At 43.7% G+C, this 20,154-nt stretch overlaps 1 protein-coding gene across 6 annotated transcripts in view; it reads left to right on the forward strand.

Annotated features, from left to right (window-relative positions):
- The window catches only part of EVL (Enah/Vasp-like), a 183,055-nt gene that overhangs the window by 89,149 nt on the left and 73,752 nt on the right, over window positions 1-20,154 (forward strand). For 4 of the 6 annotated variants that reach the window (XM_030931633.1, XM_030931635.1, XM_010353662.2 and 1 more), the window contains exon 1: window positions 10,030-10,309. The exons of the other annotated variants lie outside the window; for them this stretch is intronic. In XM_030931633.1, coding sequence (XP_030787493.1) covers window positions 10,299-10,309 — 11 coding nt within the window. In that variant the 5' untranslated portion in view covers window positions 10,030-10,298. Of the gene's footprint in view, window positions 1-10,029; window positions 10,310-20,154 lie in introns of those variants that run through there. 6 annotated transcript variants of the gene reach the window in all.

Raw genomic sequence — 20,154 nt, forward strand, 5'->3', positions numbered from 1 at the left:
GGCCAAGGCGGGCAGATCACCTGAGGTCAGGAGTTCAAGACCAGCCTGACCAAAATGGTAAAACCCCATCTCCACTAAAAATACAAATTAGCTGGGCGTGGTGGCACATGCCTGTAATCCCAGCTACTTGGGAGGCTGAGGCAGGAGAATTGCTTGAACCTGGGATGGGGAGGTTGCAGTGAGCTGAGATCGCAGCATTGTGCTCCAGCCTGGGCGACAAGAGTGAGACTCCTTCTAAAAAAAAAAAAAAAAAAAAAAAAAACTGTGTCCTGTCTCTTTAAATCTGCCTATTCTGAGTATCATATAAATGTAATCATATAATATGTGACCTTTCGTGTCTCACGTTTTTCTCTGCACATAGTGTTTCCTAAGGTCTGTCTGTTGTAGCGTGTGTCAGTACCTCATTCCTTCTTCATAGCTTAAAAGTATTCAGTTGGATGCTCCCACTTGCCATATCCTGCTATTTATTCCTAGGGGTAAATTTTCTTTTTGCTAGAATATATACAGTGAAATTTTTCCAAAGAAGGTCTGTACCTGGAAAACTTTCTGAAATCTTGTATACCTAAAAATATATTTATTTCTTCCTTGCATGTATATGATACTTTAGACTGGTATGGAATGAAATGTAAGGTTCAAAAATTTGTTTCCTCCAGCATTCTGAGGATAACATCTCATTGTTTTACCCTAGCTGAGGTGAAGAAGTCTGGTCTGATTTTTGTTCCTTTGTAGATGACTTGGTTTTATGTGGAAAGCTTTTAGAATTGTCTCTGTCTCTGCTGTTGTTAGATACCGTAATTGGTGTTTGTGTCTGTATGTGTGCATGCACGTTGTTTTCTTTTTCTTTTTTTTTTTTTTTTTTTTTTTTTTGGAGATGGAGTCTTGCTCTGTCACCAGGCTGTTGTCAATGGCTGCATCTTGGCTTACCACAACCTCCGCCTCCTGGGTTCAAGCCGTTCTCCTGTCTCAGCATCCTGAGTAGCTCGGTTTACAGGCATGCGCCACCAAACCCTGCTAATTTTTGTATTTTTAGTAGAGACGGGGTTTCACCATGTTGGTCAGGCTGGTCTCAAACTCCTGACCCCGTGATCCGTCCACCTTGGCCTCCCAAAGTGCTGGGATTACAGGCGTGAGCCACTGCACCCGGCCCACCCCTTTCAGTCTGAGCTCTTACATCTTTCTTGAATTCTACAAAATTTTCTGTCATTTAACTTCTCTCTCTTTTTTTTTTTTTTTTTTTTTTTTTTTTTTTGCTTCTGAGATGCCTTTTATACAGAAATCGATACTTCTGTCCTCCCTGTCCCTTTTTCCCTACCTGATGTTTTGGGGTCAACTTTTTGACCCGATTCTCAGTTTCTCATCTTTGCTTCTTCTGCTGAGCACATCTGTTGAGTTCTCTATTTCAGCAATTATATTTTTATACTAAAAAAAATTGCTTGGTTGTTCTTCCTTATGGCTTATTCTCACTTAATGTTTTAAATATCTTCCCTTGTGTCTCCAAAGACATTTATTTTACTTACTGGATTTTTAAATTCTATTTCCCATGGTAGAGGTTGCTTCATTTGTTATCTGTCTTTTAAGTTTTTCTTTTATGGTACTTGTGTTTCTCTGAGATGTTATAATTTTCTTCTGGGAATTAGTAATGATTTCCTTAGAATATTCGGTTTCCTTGGCTGGCGTATATGGTCTACTTCTGCTGCAGATGAATTTAACCAGGAGTGTGGTTGAAAGGGAGTACCTCAGGGCAGGGTGGCCTGGTATCAGAGGCTAGACTCAGCAAACTCTAGGCTTGAAAACACAAGGCCCTATCTGTCCCCTTTTCATACCACTAGTAATTCGCGCACTTCTTGAGTCCTTTCAGGCAAAATAGCTTAACAAAAGATTCTGAACACACACCATGTACCAAGAATTGTGCTGCCCACAATTGATTATAAAAGATGAATAAGAAATGATAGTCACTTCCTAAAGGGGTAATGCTCTGTGACCACTAAATTGATAAAATTTCAAAATACAGAAGTAGCACAGCAGCAGGAATAATTTTCTGTATCCTGGGGACTCAGTAAACACTTCATTAAAGAAGATATAGGTAAATTGGATTTTGAAGGACAAACCCAAGTTTGCCTGTAGATGGGGTAAGAGGTTGTTTCAGGAGGTGAGGACAACTGTGTTTACAAAGGCACAGGAGCCTGAACCACCAGGGCGTGTACAAGAAACTAGATTTCCCATTCCCAGGAGTCCGGTGGTGGGATTTTACCTTTCCCCTTTACTTCTCCCTTTATATGATGAAAGATATATATGGAGAAAGATTATATGTAGCGTTGTGTCCTCAGGAACACAAGTCCATGGAAGTCTAAGGTCACAGATATTGGTGAAGAGCCATATTACAGTCCCCCTAAGAGATTGCTCGGCTGACATCGGGGTTGCTTTATTTGGTCATTTACGCTTTCTTTCCAGATGCTGTAACTCTGGAAATGAAACATTTTCTGAGGACAAGTCTCAGATCATCAGAAAGATGATTTGGAGTTGTTTTTTGTTTTTTGTTTTTTGTTTTTTTTACCTGAGTTGTTTGTTCTTCATGTCTTCCCTCTGGTATGATAAACAGTTAGACTTCACAGAGCAGGCAGGCTTAGGCAGGCCCTATCAGCAAGAGCTGAAACTGAACTGTGAGTGAACTGGAAAGGAAAAGGCACTTTAGCATCTTGTGGCTGGCTGAGCTATTTTAGTGTAAACTTTTTAAAGAAATGTCTCTCAGGCAGAATAGTTGAGAATACCAGAATCTCTGGCAGTTCCAATTTCCATTTTGGTTTTTGGAGCGATAGTTGAGGTTCCAGGAGTCAAATAATGATAGCACATATAAAATACTATATTTTAAAAGCCTACTGCAGCATTGTTAATAGGATTTCATAATGTGTTAGAGACGGTAACTAATTTTGGGTAGCCATTTCTCTGTCCTCCTTTTCTCTACGCCCACAACACAAGGGCTTTGTACTCAAAACACCCTGCCTTCTTAACACAAATTCTCATGAAATGTCAGTATTATACAAACATAATTCATTTCTGGTTAGTGAAAGACCCTTTCATTCGCAAACATCCCAATGAGAAAGAAAGAGAAGTGAGATTAGTCTGTTTGCAGAAAAGAAAACTAAAACCCACGAAAGAAAGTTGACTTTCCCAAGTCACCACAGCAAATTTTTGAACTAGATCTCCTAAGTAGAGTGTCTTCTAGTACAGCTCTGTGATTTATTTTCAGCCCACTCTGCTTTCTGTTGGGGTCTGGACACATGGAAAGCACATCTTTTAATTCAAGTCAACACAGTTGTTGTTTATTGAGCATTTACTATGTTCAAAATCCAAAGCCAAATAAATGCCTTAGGATTTAATATCAATATCCTGTGTGAGTTGATGCCCTTCTTCCTCATTAATTAATTAATTCGTCCATGCATAGTTATTCATACAATCACCACTTACACTGTACCTGCTACCTAAGCAGTATACCAGGTGCTGAGTGCAATTCATGGTGTCACATTATAAGATGCTACCTTAAACAGGATATGTTTCTTAACTTTCTCACTAAATTGCTTCACAAGTGTCAACAGTTCCTATTCCATCTTTCCAACATTTTTTGTTGCCCTGACATGGTCGATGGTACCACACCTGCAGTACATGGTTATTTATAAGATCATTTTTTTTATCGGACCTGGAGACACCAGGGTCAAAGTAGAGACCTGAATCCCCAGGAACATACAGCATGTCAATAACAAAGCGAGGGCTGGAATGCCTATCTCATAGCACCCTGCTCAGAAAGCTTGCCACATTTTTTGCTTCTTTTCATAATTCTTCTCAAGTGCTTTATTAAAGCTAGGTGATAGAGTTAAAATAATACCCCCAAAAGGTTCACTCTTATGTGTTACCTACCTAGTGAAACCGAGAAGAGGCAGTAGTAACATGTGAAGGACAGAGGAAATGAGGGGTGAAACTGAAAGACACTTCTCACAGAAAAGATGTTTACTCTTAGGCTAGCATCTTCAGAAAATGAGAAAGAATACCCGTTTATAGTTTAATAATCATAATTGACTTCTGCTTCTGGCCATGGCAGAATAATGGTAATGACTTGCTCTCTTGACAAAAACAACTGTGAAACTGTAAAGTATGTGAAGCAACTGAGTATACAAAGGGTACTGAGACTCATGGAAGATATTAAATCCCTGCCATTTTCAGACTTTGGACAGACAGGATAGGACTTTGATTCTTGAGAGAGGAAACACCATGAGAAGCCCCTGACTTTCTGCCTGCAGTTACCATCTAGTCTCAGCATGGAGTGGTGGAGCCCAAATGGAAGGGTGATTTTAGTCAGCTCAGGGGGCAGACATTAGAATTCTACGCCACCGAAATAGTTGGAGTTTGCAGGGCAAGGAACTAGAGAAATGGAAGCCCTGTGATGGGGCAAAGACAGCAGAGTTCTTTGTAAGGATTCTAGGTGGATTGTTGGCTGAGGGCTGGGTGTGCATGTGCAGAGTGAGACTCTTCATGAGGCCTGGCAGAGATCACCTGCTGTAGGGCTGAGAGCTGAATGATGATGCCAGAGGTCATTCAGTTCTGGGAGATGTTGCAGATCCAGCTTAACCTGAATGAAGAAACTTCCCTGAACACCTCAGGCATTCAGTTGAGATCCCAGAATGTCACACCTTAGGAGTAGGACTGTGCTCCTGAGTCAGATGCGGGCGGGGGGTGGAGGGGTGAAGTTGGGGCGTTGTTTAGGGGAGGCACACCCCTAAGGCTAAGTTCAAAATGGAAATAGAACTGAAGAAAGGTTTGAGCCAAGCTTGGTAGCACCAAAAGGATCTGCCAGTAATTTCCCTGACTACCAGAACAGACTTTACATCTTTAAAGAAAGATAGCATAATCCAGACTTTCTGCAATGTATCATCATACAGTATCTAACATACAGTCATAAGTTAGTGGACATATAGAGTCAGAAAATATGACATCTACTTAAGGGGAAGAAAACAGTCAGTAGAACCTGAAATGCTCCTGAAGTTGGAACGAACAGGCAAGTTCTTCAAATTACCCATAATAAATATGTTCACAGACTTTAATAAAAGCTGGATAAAGTGAACAAACAGGAAATCCCAACAGAGAAATGGAAATTATAAAAAACTTGCCCACTGAAAATTCTACTACTGGAAATGAAATGAAAAATTTACTGGATGAGACTAAAAGTGGATCAGAGATCCAGAAGAAAGGGTAGTGGACTTGGAGACGGATCAATAGATATCTAGTCTGAAAAATGGGAAAATATTTTAAAAAGAATTACCAGTGCCTTGTGATAATATCAGGAGGTCTACATATGTGTACTTGGAGTGCCAGAGGAAGAGGAGAAAGAGAATAAGGCAGAAGAAAAATAATTGAGGAAATAATGACCAAAATTTCCCAAATTCGGTGAAAAGCCTTAAATTACATACCTAAGAATCTCAATGAAACCCTAGCAAAATAAATGCAAAAAGAACCACTCCTAAACCCATCACAGTCACACTGCTGAAAACGAAAGAAAAAGAAAATATTAAAAATGACCAAAGAAAAAGGGATCCATTACATACATTATATGTGAATCATGGCTGACTTCTCAGAAACCATGGAGGCCAGAAAACAGTGAAACAATACAAGTGCTGAAAGACAAAAAAATCCTCAGTATTCTCTATTCACAAAAAGTGCTTTGAGGCTTGAAGACAAAGATGTTTTTCCGATAGAAGAAAAGTAAGGGAATTTTATTGCCAACTTACCTGTTGTACAAAAAATGCTCAAGGAGGCCGGGCACAGTGGCTCACGCCTATAATCCCAGCCCTTTGGGAGGCCGAGGTGAGTGAATCCCTTGAATCCAGGAGTTTGAGACCAGCCAGGGCAACATGGTGAAACCGTTCTCTACTAAAAATACAAAAATTAGCCAGGCATGGTGGCGCATGCCTTTAGTCCCAGCTACTCAGAAGGCAGGAGGCAGGAGAATCATTTGAGCCTGGGAGGCAGAGATTTTAAGGAGCCGAGATCACACCAGTGTACTCCAGCTTGGGTGACAGAGCAAGACCCTGTCTCAAAAAAACAAGAAGAAATTCTAAAGGAAGTTCCTCAGGCTGCAAAAAACAAACAAACAAACAAACCGAAAACAGGAAATTCAAGTGTTCGGGGATGGATAAAGATTACTGGAAAAGAGAAATATGTGAGTAAACATAAAGACTTTTATTTCTTCAATATACACACACACACATGCACACACACACAACTCTTGAACAATCCAGGGGTTAGGGTGCTGGCCCCTCACACAATTGAAAATCCACCTAAAACTTTTGCATCCCCTAAAATTTAGCTATTAAGAGCCTATTGTTGACAGGAAGCCTTACCAATAACATAAGCAATTGGTTAATACATACTTTGTATATTGTATGTATTATACACTGTATTTTTATAATTAAGCTAGGGAAAAATTTTATTAAAATCATAAGTAAAAATATATTTTAATTAGTTTCACTAGTCATTAATTGAAAATGGATTATCTTAAAGTTCTTCATCCTTGTCGTCTTCACATTGAGTAGGCTGAGGAGGAAGAGGAAAAGGAGGGGTTGATCTTGCTGTCTCAGGTGTGGCGGAGGTAGAAAAAATTTCATGTGCAAGTGGACCAGGGTCAGGCGTGGTGGTAGCTCATACCTGTAGTCCTAGCACTTTGGGAGGCTGAGATGGGAGGATTGCTTGAGCCCAGGAGGTTGAGGCTGCAGCAAGCTGTGATTGCACTACTGTACTCTGGCCTATGCAACGGAGCAAGACCACATCTCAAAAAAAGTAGTAGTATAATGGACCTATGAAGGTCAAACCTGTGCTGTTCAAGGTTCAGCTGTATATATATATATGATTGTCTAAAACAAAAATATATAACATTATATTTTGAGTATGTAACACATATGACAGCTATACCATAAAGGATGGGAGTGGAGAATGAAATTAAGCAATTATGAAGTTCTTAACATTTTACTGAAGTGGGACAATATTAACTCAGTGTACTTTATAAAGTTAAGAATGTATATTGTAACCCCTAGAAAGACCTGTAAAAAAATAAAGAGGTATAGCTAAAAAGTCAACAGAGAAATTCAGATGGAATTCTGAAAAGTATTTAGTTTACCCACAAGAATACAGGAAACGAAGAACAGAGGAACCAGAAACAGATGAGACAACCAAATAGCAAAGTAGTAGACCTATATCCATCTGTATCAATAAGCTAAATGTAAATAGACTACCCCAATTAAAAGATAGAAATTGTCAGACTGGGTGAAAATGCAAGACTCAGTCATACACTATCTATAGGACAAAGATACAATTCGACTGAAGGTGAAAGGATGTGTAGTAGGGCAGAGTAATGCCATCACCCTGCCCTAATCCCTAGAACCTGTGACTCTGTGACTTTACATGGGATGGGCATGGTGGCTCATGCCTGTAATCCTAGCACTTTGGGGGCCAAGGCAGGAGGATCACTTGAGGCCAGGAGTTTGAGACCAGCCTCAGAAACATAGCAAGACCCCATCTCTATTAAAAAAAAATGTTTTTAAATTAGCCAGGCATGGTGGTGTGTGCCTGTAGTCCTAACTACTCAGGAAGCTGAGATAGGAGGATCACTTGAGCCAGGAGTTTGAGGCTGCAGTGAACTATGATCACACCACTGCATTCCAGCCTGGGTGACAGCGATAGACCCTGTCTCTAAAAAAGTAAATAAATAAAATGTTACCTTACGTGGCAAAAACGACTCTGCAGATGTGATTAAAGTTGTGGACCTTGAGATGGGGCAGTTATCTTGGATTATCCATTGGGTCCAGTCTAATCACATGAGTCCTTAAAAGCAGAGAACCTGTCCACACCGTGGTCAGAAAGAGATGTCACTGTGGAAGAAGGGTCAGAGCGATGCTGTGTGCTTTGAAAGTGGACAGAGGAGCTATGAGAAAGCAATGCAGGCAGTGTCTAGAAGCTGAGAAAGGTGAGCAAGAGAGACCCATGTGGGACTTCTGATGATGATGGGCTTCTGACCTCCTGTGATCTTACAAAACTCTTAAGATAGTAAGTGTGTGTGTTATAAGCCACTCAGTTTGTGGTAATTTGTTACAGCAGTGCAGAAAACCAATGCGGTGTGGGAAAATGTACCTAATAAGAGCTTCAAAATCCATGAAATAAAGAGTGACAGAATTAAAGAGGGAAATCCACAGTCACAGTTGGAGATTTCAGGACCTTTCCCTCAGCAGTTGATAGAATAATTAGACAAAAACAAACAACAGCAACAAAAAGTAACAAGGACATAGACGTTCTGAACAATACTATTAACCACCATGACCTAACTGACATTTTAGAACACTGCACCCGACCAGTTTCAGAATACACATTCTTTCCTTGTGTGTATGCTGCATCCACCAAGGTAGACTGCATGCTGGGCCATAACGCATATTTTGATAAATGTGAAAAGATTGAGATCATACCAGGAAAAACAAAGGAAGAAGTCACACCAAATATGTTCTCTGGGCCCAGTAGAATTGAATTGGAAATAAGTAGCGACAGATATAGGAAAACACCAAATATTTCAAAATTTAACAAAGCACTTTCAATAATCCATGGATAAAAGAAGAAATCACTAGAGAAAATTAAAAATATTTTGAACCAAAAGAAAAAAGAAAACTGCAATACATCCAAATTGTGGTTTGCAACTAAAAACGTGCTTAAAGGGAAATGTATATCATTAAAAGCCTCTTAAAATGCATTTTTAGCATTCAAAGTGCGTTCATCTCTCCAATTAGAACTGATACTTCTTTTGTACCGTACTCTGTACAGCTATTTTTCACTGTATCAATATTTTAATGGATCTATTAAATATATGCTAACATTATCAAGCCATGGCCACAAGATGAGTACTGGAACCAATACAGGGAACAGAGGGATGTCAAGAGAAAACTTAGAATCTTTATGGTAAATGGGCTGTGGAAATCATCTCAGGTCCCCTTAGTATACTGATCGAGAAATCCATGACCAGAGGGCAGGATTCTTCTTTTCTAAGCCATAAAAGTCCTTTAAGGATGAGTACGGTCGTTCTCAATTTTTTGTCTGTGATTTCTAACACAGTGCATGCTTCTTAGTGAGTTCTCAGTAGATTTTGAAAGAAAGATTGAACTGGATTTTATCTTCATGAGAACTGTTGGAGATAGGCAAAATAAGTATAACTAACCCCATTTTACAGTTGAGGCCACCCATTTAATGAACAAATGACAAAGCCAAAGCCAAGTTCCCAGTATTCCTCAAATGTTTTCCTTTCAGGCTCTAAATTGCTGACTTAAATGTCCTCATTAGAGAGAGGTGTCTTCTCGGTAGAAGTACACATTTTGTTCCAGAGTCAAATATTAAGACTTGATCGGCGGCCTGGCGCGGTGGCTCAGGCCTGTAATCCCAGCACTTCGGGAAGCTGAGGCAGGTGGATCACCTGAGGTCGGGAGTTCCAGACCAGCCCGACCAACATGGAGGAACCCTGTCTCTACTAAAACCACAAAATTAGCTGGGCGTGGTGGCACATGCCTATAATCCCAGCTACTCAGGAGGCTGAGGCAGGAGAATCGCTTGAACCCAGGAGGCGGTGGTTGTGGTGAGCCAAGATCGCGCCACTGCACTCCAGCTTGGGCGACGGGAGTGAAATTCTGTCTCAGAAAAAAAAAAAGATCAGCTTATAGTCTTTACCATCTAGTCGTCTATTCTCTGGAGAGTCAGTGGGGACTCTTGCGAGTTCTTGTAGCCTTTTCTTAAGGCCTATAGGAAGTCGTCTGTGCTGAACCTGCACTTTCTATAACAGATGGAAAACCGAGGCCCAGACCTCTTAAATGGCATTGACTTAGACAGACTATAGAGCTAGTTAGTCGGGGGCCAGCACCACGACCTGGCCCCTACCTCCAGCAGGCTTCACCCACCCTTGCACCCTTGCAGGAAGCGCTTAGAGGCTTGAGGTTGCCAGCCGTGGAGGGGTCAGGCCTGTGAAGTGCCTCTCAGCCACCCACGCTGGTAGGGCTCTGCACTGCTAGCTTCTTGTTTCTCTATTTTCTACCTAGGTTTCAGTTTTTCACTTGGGTTTGTTTCCCCTTTGTCTCTGGTTCAGCTTCCTTTTCCTGTTTGGTTTTAAGTAGTCTATAAAAATCAAGTTGCTGTCTTCAGAGGGTCTGTGGTCCTCTGATCAGCATAGCCCGGTGGGAGTACAGGACTCACCTCCTCAGGGTTCCCTGTGCTGCCACTTTTCAGCCATGGCCACAAGGTAAGTACTGAAACCAATACAGGGAACAGAGGGATGTCAAGAGGAAACCTAAAATCTTAATGGTGAATGGGCTATGGAAATCATCTCATGCCCCCTTGGTATACTGATCGAGAAATCCACGACCAGAGGGCAGGGGACTTACATGAGGTTGCACAGCACGTTAGTGACAATCTGCTCACTCTCCAGCCGCTGGTCTTTCCATTACACAGGCCTGTGTCTCTTGATGCCAGTGACCTTTAATGGTTTCTGGGTGAAGGATTTACTCAGAAATTAGCCCCTACCTCAGATTATAGGGAGGAGGGTCTGAGCCATCTAGGGGAATTGTTGTTTATCTCAGAGGTACATTTGGTGAGTCCTGGCTCTTCTCTCTAGAATGACCTGAGACTGGTTGTTTTATCTAAATATAGGCAGAGAGAGTTGTTTTTATTATAGGAACTTCATGAACTTAATAGCAAGAATCCTGACCCTCCACTTGTGAGACTTGTGACCATAGGCTGTTGCTGTTTAGCACATGTGTGAGTGCCAGCCAGTCTACAAACTGCACTCCTCATTGAGATTGTTCTTTCTAGAGGGGAGATTACATTTTGGACCTGCCTCTCCCCTGCCGTACAACTCTGAAAGATTATAGATGATAGGACAGACAGACTTTTATCCTGTGGGGTTTGGGGCATTTGTTTGATTGACTTATGACAGCTGTTTTTTAGCATAAAGTAATGGTCCCTCACTTTGAAAATTATTTCACAATTTCCAAAGTGCCATTTCACCAAGTTTTCTTATTTGAATCTTTTAACCGTGTTAGATCGATGAGAACGCTGTCATCACTCCTGTTTCGTAGCTGAGAAAACCTCTGAAAAGTTGTGGGGCTTGTCCAAGGTCACATGGCAGGTTGAGGAAGGAATGGAACCAGGGTTTAACAAGGATGGCCTCATCCGGTGGTTTTCGCAGCACGCTACATAGGCTCTTTAGAAGCAGTTTGCAGTGAGTTGTTAAAATTGACATGGTGGTAGGTAGAACTTGTCCAGGGCTGCTTATTTTCCGGTGGGCTTTATTTCTGCTCCTATCATTTTAGTAACTTTCCTTTAACTTTAGAGGACTTCTGAATGGAACTTTGGAAAACAGGATACTTTTCATTTCAAAGGCATATCAACTTCCAAAGTCATTTTCAGTTGTAAATTACATTGTGAAAAATTCTAGCAGCTTATTCTACCCTGTCAATTACTAATTGCAGAAAATTATATCAGAAGTAAATGGGGAGGAGGCACATCAATTTCTTTTTCAGTTTTAAAATCATAGAAATCTAGAAGTTTCCGTCTTGAAAAGACCTTGGAGATGATCTACAGTAGTTTACCTAGGTTAGTGGTGCTTTGGGCATCTTATCCTCTACTTCAGCCAAAATAACTCTACTTTTGTCTTTTTTATGTATTCCTTGATAATTAATTGAGGGGGAAAAAAAGTCATATTGTTGTTGGTGGTGATCATTTTCAAGTCTGAAGATTACACTAATCTAGTCCAGCTCTTGAGTGCACAGATCAGGAAATTGAGGCCCAGTGTGGAGCAGAATTTGTCTACGGGGAGCAGAGTAGTGGCTGAACCAAAGCAAAAGCCCAGGTTTTCTGGAGCGTCCCTTCCCCGTACAAGGCTGCTTGCACTCTGCCACAGGTCCTTGGCCTGGCACCATAGTGACAGTCCCGGTGGAAGCAGCATTCGTGGAGCTGCAGGGTCAGCAGCCATAGGAGCTGTGAACTTTTTATTTTCCCTCATGCTGACTGACATATGGGGGTACCATGGCGCCTGTGGTGGGGATATGAAGGGCCTTTTTAATGTGCAAATATATCTTACCAGCTCTAGCTCTGGCTACTCACCAATCAAGAAACATTTTCCAAGCCCTAACTGGATTAGGAGCTAGGAATTCTCTTGAGTGCATGACAACATACAGAATGCTGTCACCGACATTATTTTATTTAATTATCGCAGTAATCCTGAAGGTAGCATTGTGGGGTGTTTTTGTTTTTGTATTTTTTAGAGATGAGGTCTTGCCATATTGCCCAGGCTGGCCTCAAACTCCCAAGCTCGAGCAAGCCTCCTGCCTCAGTGGGACTACAGGTGTGGGCCACCACACCCAGCTAGCATTGTTTTTATTGCTTCTGTTTCATAGAAGGAGAGAGTAACTTGAGACATAGCCAGTGAGTGATAGACCCAGGACTTGAACCTGTGCCTCTTGACCACAGATGCTTTGCCCTTTTGCTCTTACGCCTGAGTTGGAGCGGCCTCTGTCCTCAGGGACTGGTAGGGAGTGAGGAAGGCAGCACTCACAGAAATGAGGAGGCGACTCGCTGTAAGGACCCTGCAGCATAGACAGTAATAAGCATAGACAGGAGGGGCAGTAAGAGTTGAGAAGTTGGGGGCTGTCAGGGAAGACCTGAAAGAGAAAGTGGGATCTCAGGTGAACTTTGAAGGATAGGAATGATTTTTTAGAAGGCACTGGCAGGCATCACAGGCAGCCAGTCACCCAGTGGCTGCTCTGGGTGCTAGGGACACAATGGTAAACAGGACAGGCAGGCTTGTCCTCCAACTGAGGGCAGAGTAGGGAGGCAGAATATAGTCAAGAAACCATCACCAAGAGATGTGAAAACAGTGGAGCAGCATGGTAGAGAATGACGGGGCCACTGCCTTAGCCAGTGCCCTCTGTGGGGACATGAGGCAGCCATGTAAAATCTGAAGACTTTGGGGTGGAAGGGGCAGCAGGTATCCTCAGATGGGGACGAGGCCCTGAAATAGGAACAGTTTGTTGGGTTCAAAGGTCAAGAAAAATACAGAGACTGGAGCAACATGGAGAAGGAAGAGTGAAGGCAAATAAGGGCACAGGTTTTATCAGGCCCTACGGCAAAGCCTGTGAGCTGTGCTGAATTTAGCGCATATGTCAGAATTTAGTTAGGGGAAGCCTTTGGAGGAAGGGTTCGAAGCAAAGGGAAAGATGTCCAATAGAAGCTTAAGAAAATCACTCTGGCACCTGTGTGGATAATGGCTGGCAGTGTGGCAAGAATAGAAGCAGGAAGACCTCTTGGGAGGCTACCGCAGTCATCCGGGTAAGAGGTAAGGGTGGTTTGGGCCAGCAGTGGAGCAGTCAGGGTAGGTGGTGAGAAGTCACCAGATTTAGGAAGTGTCGTGGTGCTGTAGCCTCCAGGACTATCTGGTGGATCACACGTGGGTGTGGGGGAAACATGAGTCAGACACGTCTTAGGTGGGTGGTGATTCCTTTCACCACGCTGGGGCAGCTGGGGTGCTAGCTGGAAGAATCTGTAGAGGTGTGGGCCTAGCAGAACAGGTTCCCAGGAAATGTGGGTTGAACAAGGCTGACCTGAGCAGGAACTAGCTGAGATCGCAGTGCAGCAGCAGGAAATGTGATATGGATGCGTGATATGTCTGCCACTTTTGGGGCCAGCCAGTTAATTTCATTTCCTTCACTGGTCTCTCTGTTGTCCTTGGTAGGCTGTGGGTTTTTTCTAAAGCATGTACTATCTTCTAACATATTGTAGAATGTGTTTGTTTTACTGTGTACTGTCTGTCTTTACCCCTCTAGAATGTAAACTCCCAGAAGGCAGGGATTTTTGCCTGTTTTGTTCACTGGTGTATCCCCAATGCCTAAAACATTGCCTGGCAATACACATTTATTGAACTGCTGGATTTAATTAACTACTTTGATATATGGTCCTGGAGATTCCTGTGCTACCAAAGCTGCTACTCAGTGGAGCTTCCTGGTGTGGCATGTTAGAGAAGAGACCAGACAGACATTTCACTTGTTGTCAGGTAGTGAAGGAACTGTGGCTGCCTGGGCACAATCATTACTGTTTATTCCACTGTGCTGCACATCTTGAAGCTGTAAAGATGTAAGAAGTCTCACACAGCCAGAGTTCACCTTACAATCCTTCCCACCCAGTTGTACGCCTTTGTGTCAGGGTTTGGAAGAGTCTCCAGGAACACCTAGGGTTTCCTTTCCTCACAGGTGTTTCCAGTCCTCACAGGCAAATGAGAGAGTCCCAGAGGCAATTGAAGAAGCCCTCAGAGATCACGTGGTCTGTTCACTCTCCATGGGAACACACACTTCCCTAAAGACCTGTAGCCAAATCATTTGGAGAGCTTCTGATGCTTCTCTGCCTTCCTCTGTCTCAAAGAATCCCATGTGCCTCTAGTTGAGAAACATTCCTCTAGAGATTCTAGGTTATTCTCATGAGAGTGTTAAGATATTCAGGTGGGCTGGGGCAGAAAATGGATGAGAACTGGTGTAGTCCAATGGCTTCACTTTGGTAACTGAACCCACAGAAGAGGAAAATAACAGCTCAGCTTTTCTGAGTGTTATAAACCAACCATTATGCTAGTTACATGATATACATACTATTTAATTCTCACCCTTTGAGGTTTTGTATCACTATTCCCACTTTACAGTTGACCGGGCGTTGTGGCTCACACCTGTAATCCCAACACTTTGAGAGTCCAACGCAGGGGGATCGCCTGAGCTCAGGAGTTCAAGACCAGCCTCAGCATCGTAGTGAGACCTGGTCTCTACAAAAAAACAAAAGAAAAGAAAAGAAAAAGAAAAAAGAAAATTAGCCAGGTATAGTAGTGCATGCCTGAAGCCTATAGTCTCAACTTCTCAGGAGGCTGAGGTGGGAGGATTGCTTGAGCCCAGCAGTTCAAGCCTGCGGTGAACTATGATCACACTACTGCACTCCAGCCTGCGACAGAGCAAGACCCTACCTCAAAAAGAAAAGAAAACAAGGGCCTACAAAGTAACGTATTCCAGGTCACATTGTTGTCACTTGGCAGAGCTTTTGATCTCTGAGAGGATCAGAATCTGCCCTCTCAACTTTAACTTCTCAAAGCTAAACTCGTCTCAGTTTGCAGAGTCAAGGCTAGAATCGAGGCCCTCCTGATCTCTATTTTGCAGTCTCCGTCATTCTGTGCTGTTAATACCACAAGAGACAAAAGAGACCTCGTCCGTCCTGTAGCACCCGGTGCCTGCGTGCGTATCTCTTGTCGATGCTCTGTCGGCTCAGGATCTCTCCTACCAGCCTAGAGCTATTTCAGAGCAGGACGCTTGTGTTATGCATTCATGTTTGTCTCTGTGCCTAGTAAATAACACGGAGTCCAAGTGGCTGCTCTGTCATCTAGGGTGTTTGTAAGGGCAGAGCCAGGGTCTTCATTCCCAGGCTGTTAATTCATCCTTGGAGCTGGACATACTGTCCCAGTCCTTGGCCCAAGCCAGGCCTCTACGGTTGTCCCAAGGCTGTGCTAAAACCTCTTCTACTTCACAAGTGATCAGAGTCACAGACTCTGGGGACACAAATTTTGGGATGAAGACACAGAGCAACCTATATAAATGTTTTTGAGGTTTGAGTAGCCTTAACGTCCACGTGACTGTCAGATGGCTCCCCAAAGAAAGGGCTACGTCGGTGACCTTGAAAGAGTATGGGAGATGCATATGAGACAGGGTCAGTCTAGGAATATCAGACTCCCCCAACAGTTGATTGGAGTGTTTTTCTAGATTGCACCAGACTTCACAGAGAAATGGAGACCAGCTGTTCAGGCATCTGAGAGGGTGGCATCCAAGGAGAAAAGGCAAACATCTTGATTGCCCACAACGTGGGCAACCAATTTGGACAGAAAAGAAGGTATCAGGGTTTAACACTGAATGTAGACTTTATTTACCCAAAGCCTTTCTTTAATTCTAACACTCTCAAAAATGGGGCTCAGTCACCATTTGGGTTTCCCATGTTAATACACAGAGAGCGAATTCATTGTCTTTCACTGCTGTAATGCAGCAGTTCTCAAAATGTACTCCAGAGATTGACCCTCCAAGGAGTCTGTAGGTCAGAACTATATTTATAATATTACTAAGACATCATTTGCCATTTCAGCTCTTGTCTCATGAATGCACGGTGGAATTTTCCAGAGCTATGTGATGTTTTGACATCATCACTGTGGCAGCTAATGAAATGTCTGCTTGTATATTCTTGTGTTTTAAAAAAGTATTAGTTTTAATTTCAAATAAGGTGAATATGGAGAGACTTAACCTACATAAAACAGAAGCTTTTTGGCATCCTCAATAATTGAGTGTAAAGGGGTTCTCTGACCAAAAAAGTTTGAGAACCATGTATGTAAAATAGTCAGTTGTATGGCTGTACTACAGACAGCATGCATGGAATTGAAAACACCATCTGCAAGGTGGCAGTTCCCCCTGGTCGAGAGGAGGAGCTCTGGGTCTGGGAGGAGGATGCAGGTGTCACTTGAACTAAACAGCTTTAGGACTTGCTGTCAGATTTCCTAGAGTGCGTGGTGGGACCGTGGGAACTTACTTCTCACAGGCCTGAAATACTTCACAATAAACATTTTAAGTCTACTTCATAGCATGAAACCTGTTTCACACCTGTGCCCATTAAGAAAAAAATGACACCCTATAAGTGAGTTAATAATTACCAAGGGGAAAATACAGCTTTCCATTGGAGATCTGGCAGTCACCTCTTAATCAACCTACAGTCTACTTTCAGTTGGCCTGAATTTTTTACACACACAACATCTTTGTCAATGAAAAAATTTTAAATAGTTTCACATTCTAGCTTAGCTTGAAAGAGAGTAAACAGACGGCTCAACCAAATGTAATCCATGAGCAGATCCTGCATCCCAAAAAAATCAAACATTTTATAAAAATTGGGTAACTTTTTGGTTTTTTTTGGTTTTTTTTTTGTTTTTTTTTTGAGGCGGAGTCTCGCTCTGTCGCCCGGGCTGGAGTGCAGTGGCCGGATCTCAGCTCACTGCAAGCTCCGCCTCCCGGGTTCACGCCATTCTCCTGTCTCAGCCTCCCGAGTAGCTGGGACTACAGGCGCCCGCCACCTCTCCTGGCTAGTTTTTGTATTTTTTAGTAGAGACGGGGTTTCACCGTGTTAGCCAGGATGAGCCAGGATGGTCTCGATCTCCTGACCTCGCGATCCACCCGTCTCGGCCTCCCAAAGTGCTGGGATTACAGGCTTGAGCCACCGCGCCCGGCCTAAAAATTGGGTAACTTTTTGTTGTTGTTGTTGAGTCAGAGTCTCCCTCTGTTGCCCAGGCTGGAGTGCATTGGAGCTATCTCCGCTCATTGCAACCTACACCTCCCTACGCCTCCCGGGTTCAAGCAGTTCTCCTGCCTCAGCCTCCCGAGTAGCTGGGACTACAGGCGTGTGCCACTGCACCCACCTAATTTTTGTATTTTTAGTAGAGACAGGGTTTCACCATTGGCCAGGCTGATCTCGAATTCCTGACCTCAGGTGATCCATCCACCTTGGCCTCCCAAAGTGCTGGGATTACATGGGTAACTTTTAATATGGACTCTGTATTAGATTTTTAGTAAATTGTTGATTTTCTTTGTTGTGACAGTGGTATTTACGTTATATATTAGAATATCCTTATTTTAAAGAAATGTATGCTAAAGTCCCTAGGATTGAAGTATCATGATATCTGCAGCTGACTTTCAGATGGCTCAGGGAAAAGGCAGAGATAACTCACATGCGGCAAATGTTAACCATGGGCATGTTTAGTGAAAGGTGCAAGAGTGTCCCTTGTATATTCCTGTAGGTTTGAAATTTTTCAGAGTAAAAAGGTGGAGTGAAAAACAGCTTCAAAATAGTGAAAGTTGGAGTTGGGTTTTGCTGTGTTGCCAAGTGGAACAGAAAAGCCTTACTGCGCGACAGAACGTCAGGTTGCTGTCTAGTCCAGGCTCTGCCGCGGATCAGCCATGGGTGTCGGGCAAGTTACTTCCTTCTCTAGGCCTGTTTCCTAAGAAAATCACTGCAGAATGTTTTTCAGCTCCGATGAGGCTGTGATTCCAAGCGTCTCTGTTTCTCAGTCCCTGAATTGGGACGTGGCAGCGTGGGTGTGCTTCCTCATTCCCCTGGGTAGGTGTTGAGAAGTGATGAGGCCCCAAGGTGATGACTGAGGTCCCCCCACCCACCACTCTGCCTTTGCTGACACTCTTCCCTCTGCTTGAAATGGTTCCTTGTTTCCTCTTGAAAAGTCTTGCTTCCCCTTCATGACAGCATCCCTTGGGGGTCCCTCAGGCAGAACTAAATGCCCTTCTCTTGTGACACTTTGCACGTACAGCACTTTTTCTTTTTTCTATTCTTTTTTTTTTTTTTTTTTTTTTTTGAAGACAGGGTCTTGCTCTGTCACCCAGGATGGAGTGCAGTGGTACAGACACGGTTCGCTGCAACCTTAACCTCCTCAGCTCAAGGGATCCTCCGTCCACCTCAGCCTTCTGAGCAGCTGGGGCTGCAGGCACCCACCACCATGCCTGGCTAACTTTTTTTATTTTGTGTAGAGACAGGATCTGTGTTGCCCAGGCTGGTCTTGAACTCCTGGGCTCAAACTGTCCTCCCACCTTGGCCTCCCAAAGTGCTGGGATTACAGGTGTGAGCACTGTGCCCGGCCCTTGTTTTATTTTTCAAATAAATGCAGGAAAAAAGAAAGAGAAAGCAGAGGTGGCCAGATCTCAAGTGAGTCGTGCCACCCCCACCACAAAAATCCTTGCAGGCTGAGAAACACGATACCTGGCAAAACTCAGCAAACACAAAAGCCAGCAGTTATTCAAAGGCATTTGTTGAGCAATCACTAGGTCCCAGTTACTAGAGCTACCGAGATGAACACTACTTTAAAGACCAAACCAAACAACCTGCCTCATGGAAGCGCTTGCCCCTCAGTTCAGTGGCAAGTATGGTAAGTGTTCTGCAGAGAAGCTAAGCAGCTGAGGGGAGCGGCAGGGGCCCGAGGGTGGGCATTAGCATTCTCTTCCCTGTGGTTCAGGGAGTCTTCCCTGGGGGCAGTAGTGGGGATGGAGGGCAGTGTGAGTAGAGGCTAGAGGAAAGCACAGCAGCAAATCAGGGCCCGGAAACTGTGATTTCCCAACAGCAGGGCTCAGGAGTGGGCCCTCAGTGACCTCCACAGTGGATCTGGGCCATTCCACAAAGACAGGATCCGACAGCCTGGTCCCACTTAGTGAGGCCTGAGGCAATTCCCCAGGCCACAGTGAGGAACCTGCCACCTTGTTTTTCTCCTTAGAAGTTAAAAGACTACGTGATAATGACAGCTCTCCATGTGGACACGGAAGGCAGTTTCATGCGGATTCCACCCTAAGTCTTGCCTCATACGGATTTGCTGTTTATTCAACCAGCGTTGTCCTTGTTCAAGATGGTATCTGCTGGGTGCTAATCATGTTTAGTAAACTGCTCTCCTGTTGATTTCATCAGCCTTATTTGATCTCCAGCAAATGCAAAAGAAAGTCCAAAAAGATGAATCTCCTCGTCTTACAGAGCTGTAAACATACCTCCCTGAAGTCTTTTTGCTGGCAAGCGACAGAGCCAGACCTGGGGCAGAACTGGAGCTGTTGTCCAAAGTGTTCTCACTTCCCCACACTGACTCCATGATGAGGGCTGGCCTTAACTCTCTGTGCCCAGCCTTGCTTCCCAGCACAACACTGCTTCCTGGTGGGCACCAGCCAGCCAGACTTTCTCTAAAGTACTCTTTCTCTCTGCTCCTCTCCACCTTGGGAAAGACAGTGGTCAGAAAGGGGGCAGTCCAGAGAAGAGCCAAGCTATGCGGTGTTATGGGAGCCAATTGAGAAGTTTCACACAGGAGGCAAGGAGGGCAAGAAGGAGGGCAAGTCTGTGGCAAAAGTAGAATGGTGAGGCTGGGCCAGGCTGAGGGGAGACAGGGTGGGGCTGCCTGGGCAGAGGGGAGTTCATAGTGTCAGAGAGTTCTCCGAGAGCTGGAAGGAGAGGCCTCCGGATGGCAGGAGGCAGGGTCCTGTCCAGCAGTGT

Source organism: Rhinopithecus roxellana, chromosome 5 (genome assembly GCF_007565055.1).
Source record: "Rhinopithecus roxellana isolate Shanxi Qingling chromosome 5, ASM756505v1, whole genome shotgun sequence".
Lineage (NCBI taxonomy): Eukaryota > Metazoa > Chordata > Mammalia > Primates > Cercopithecidae > Rhinopithecus > Rhinopithecus roxellana.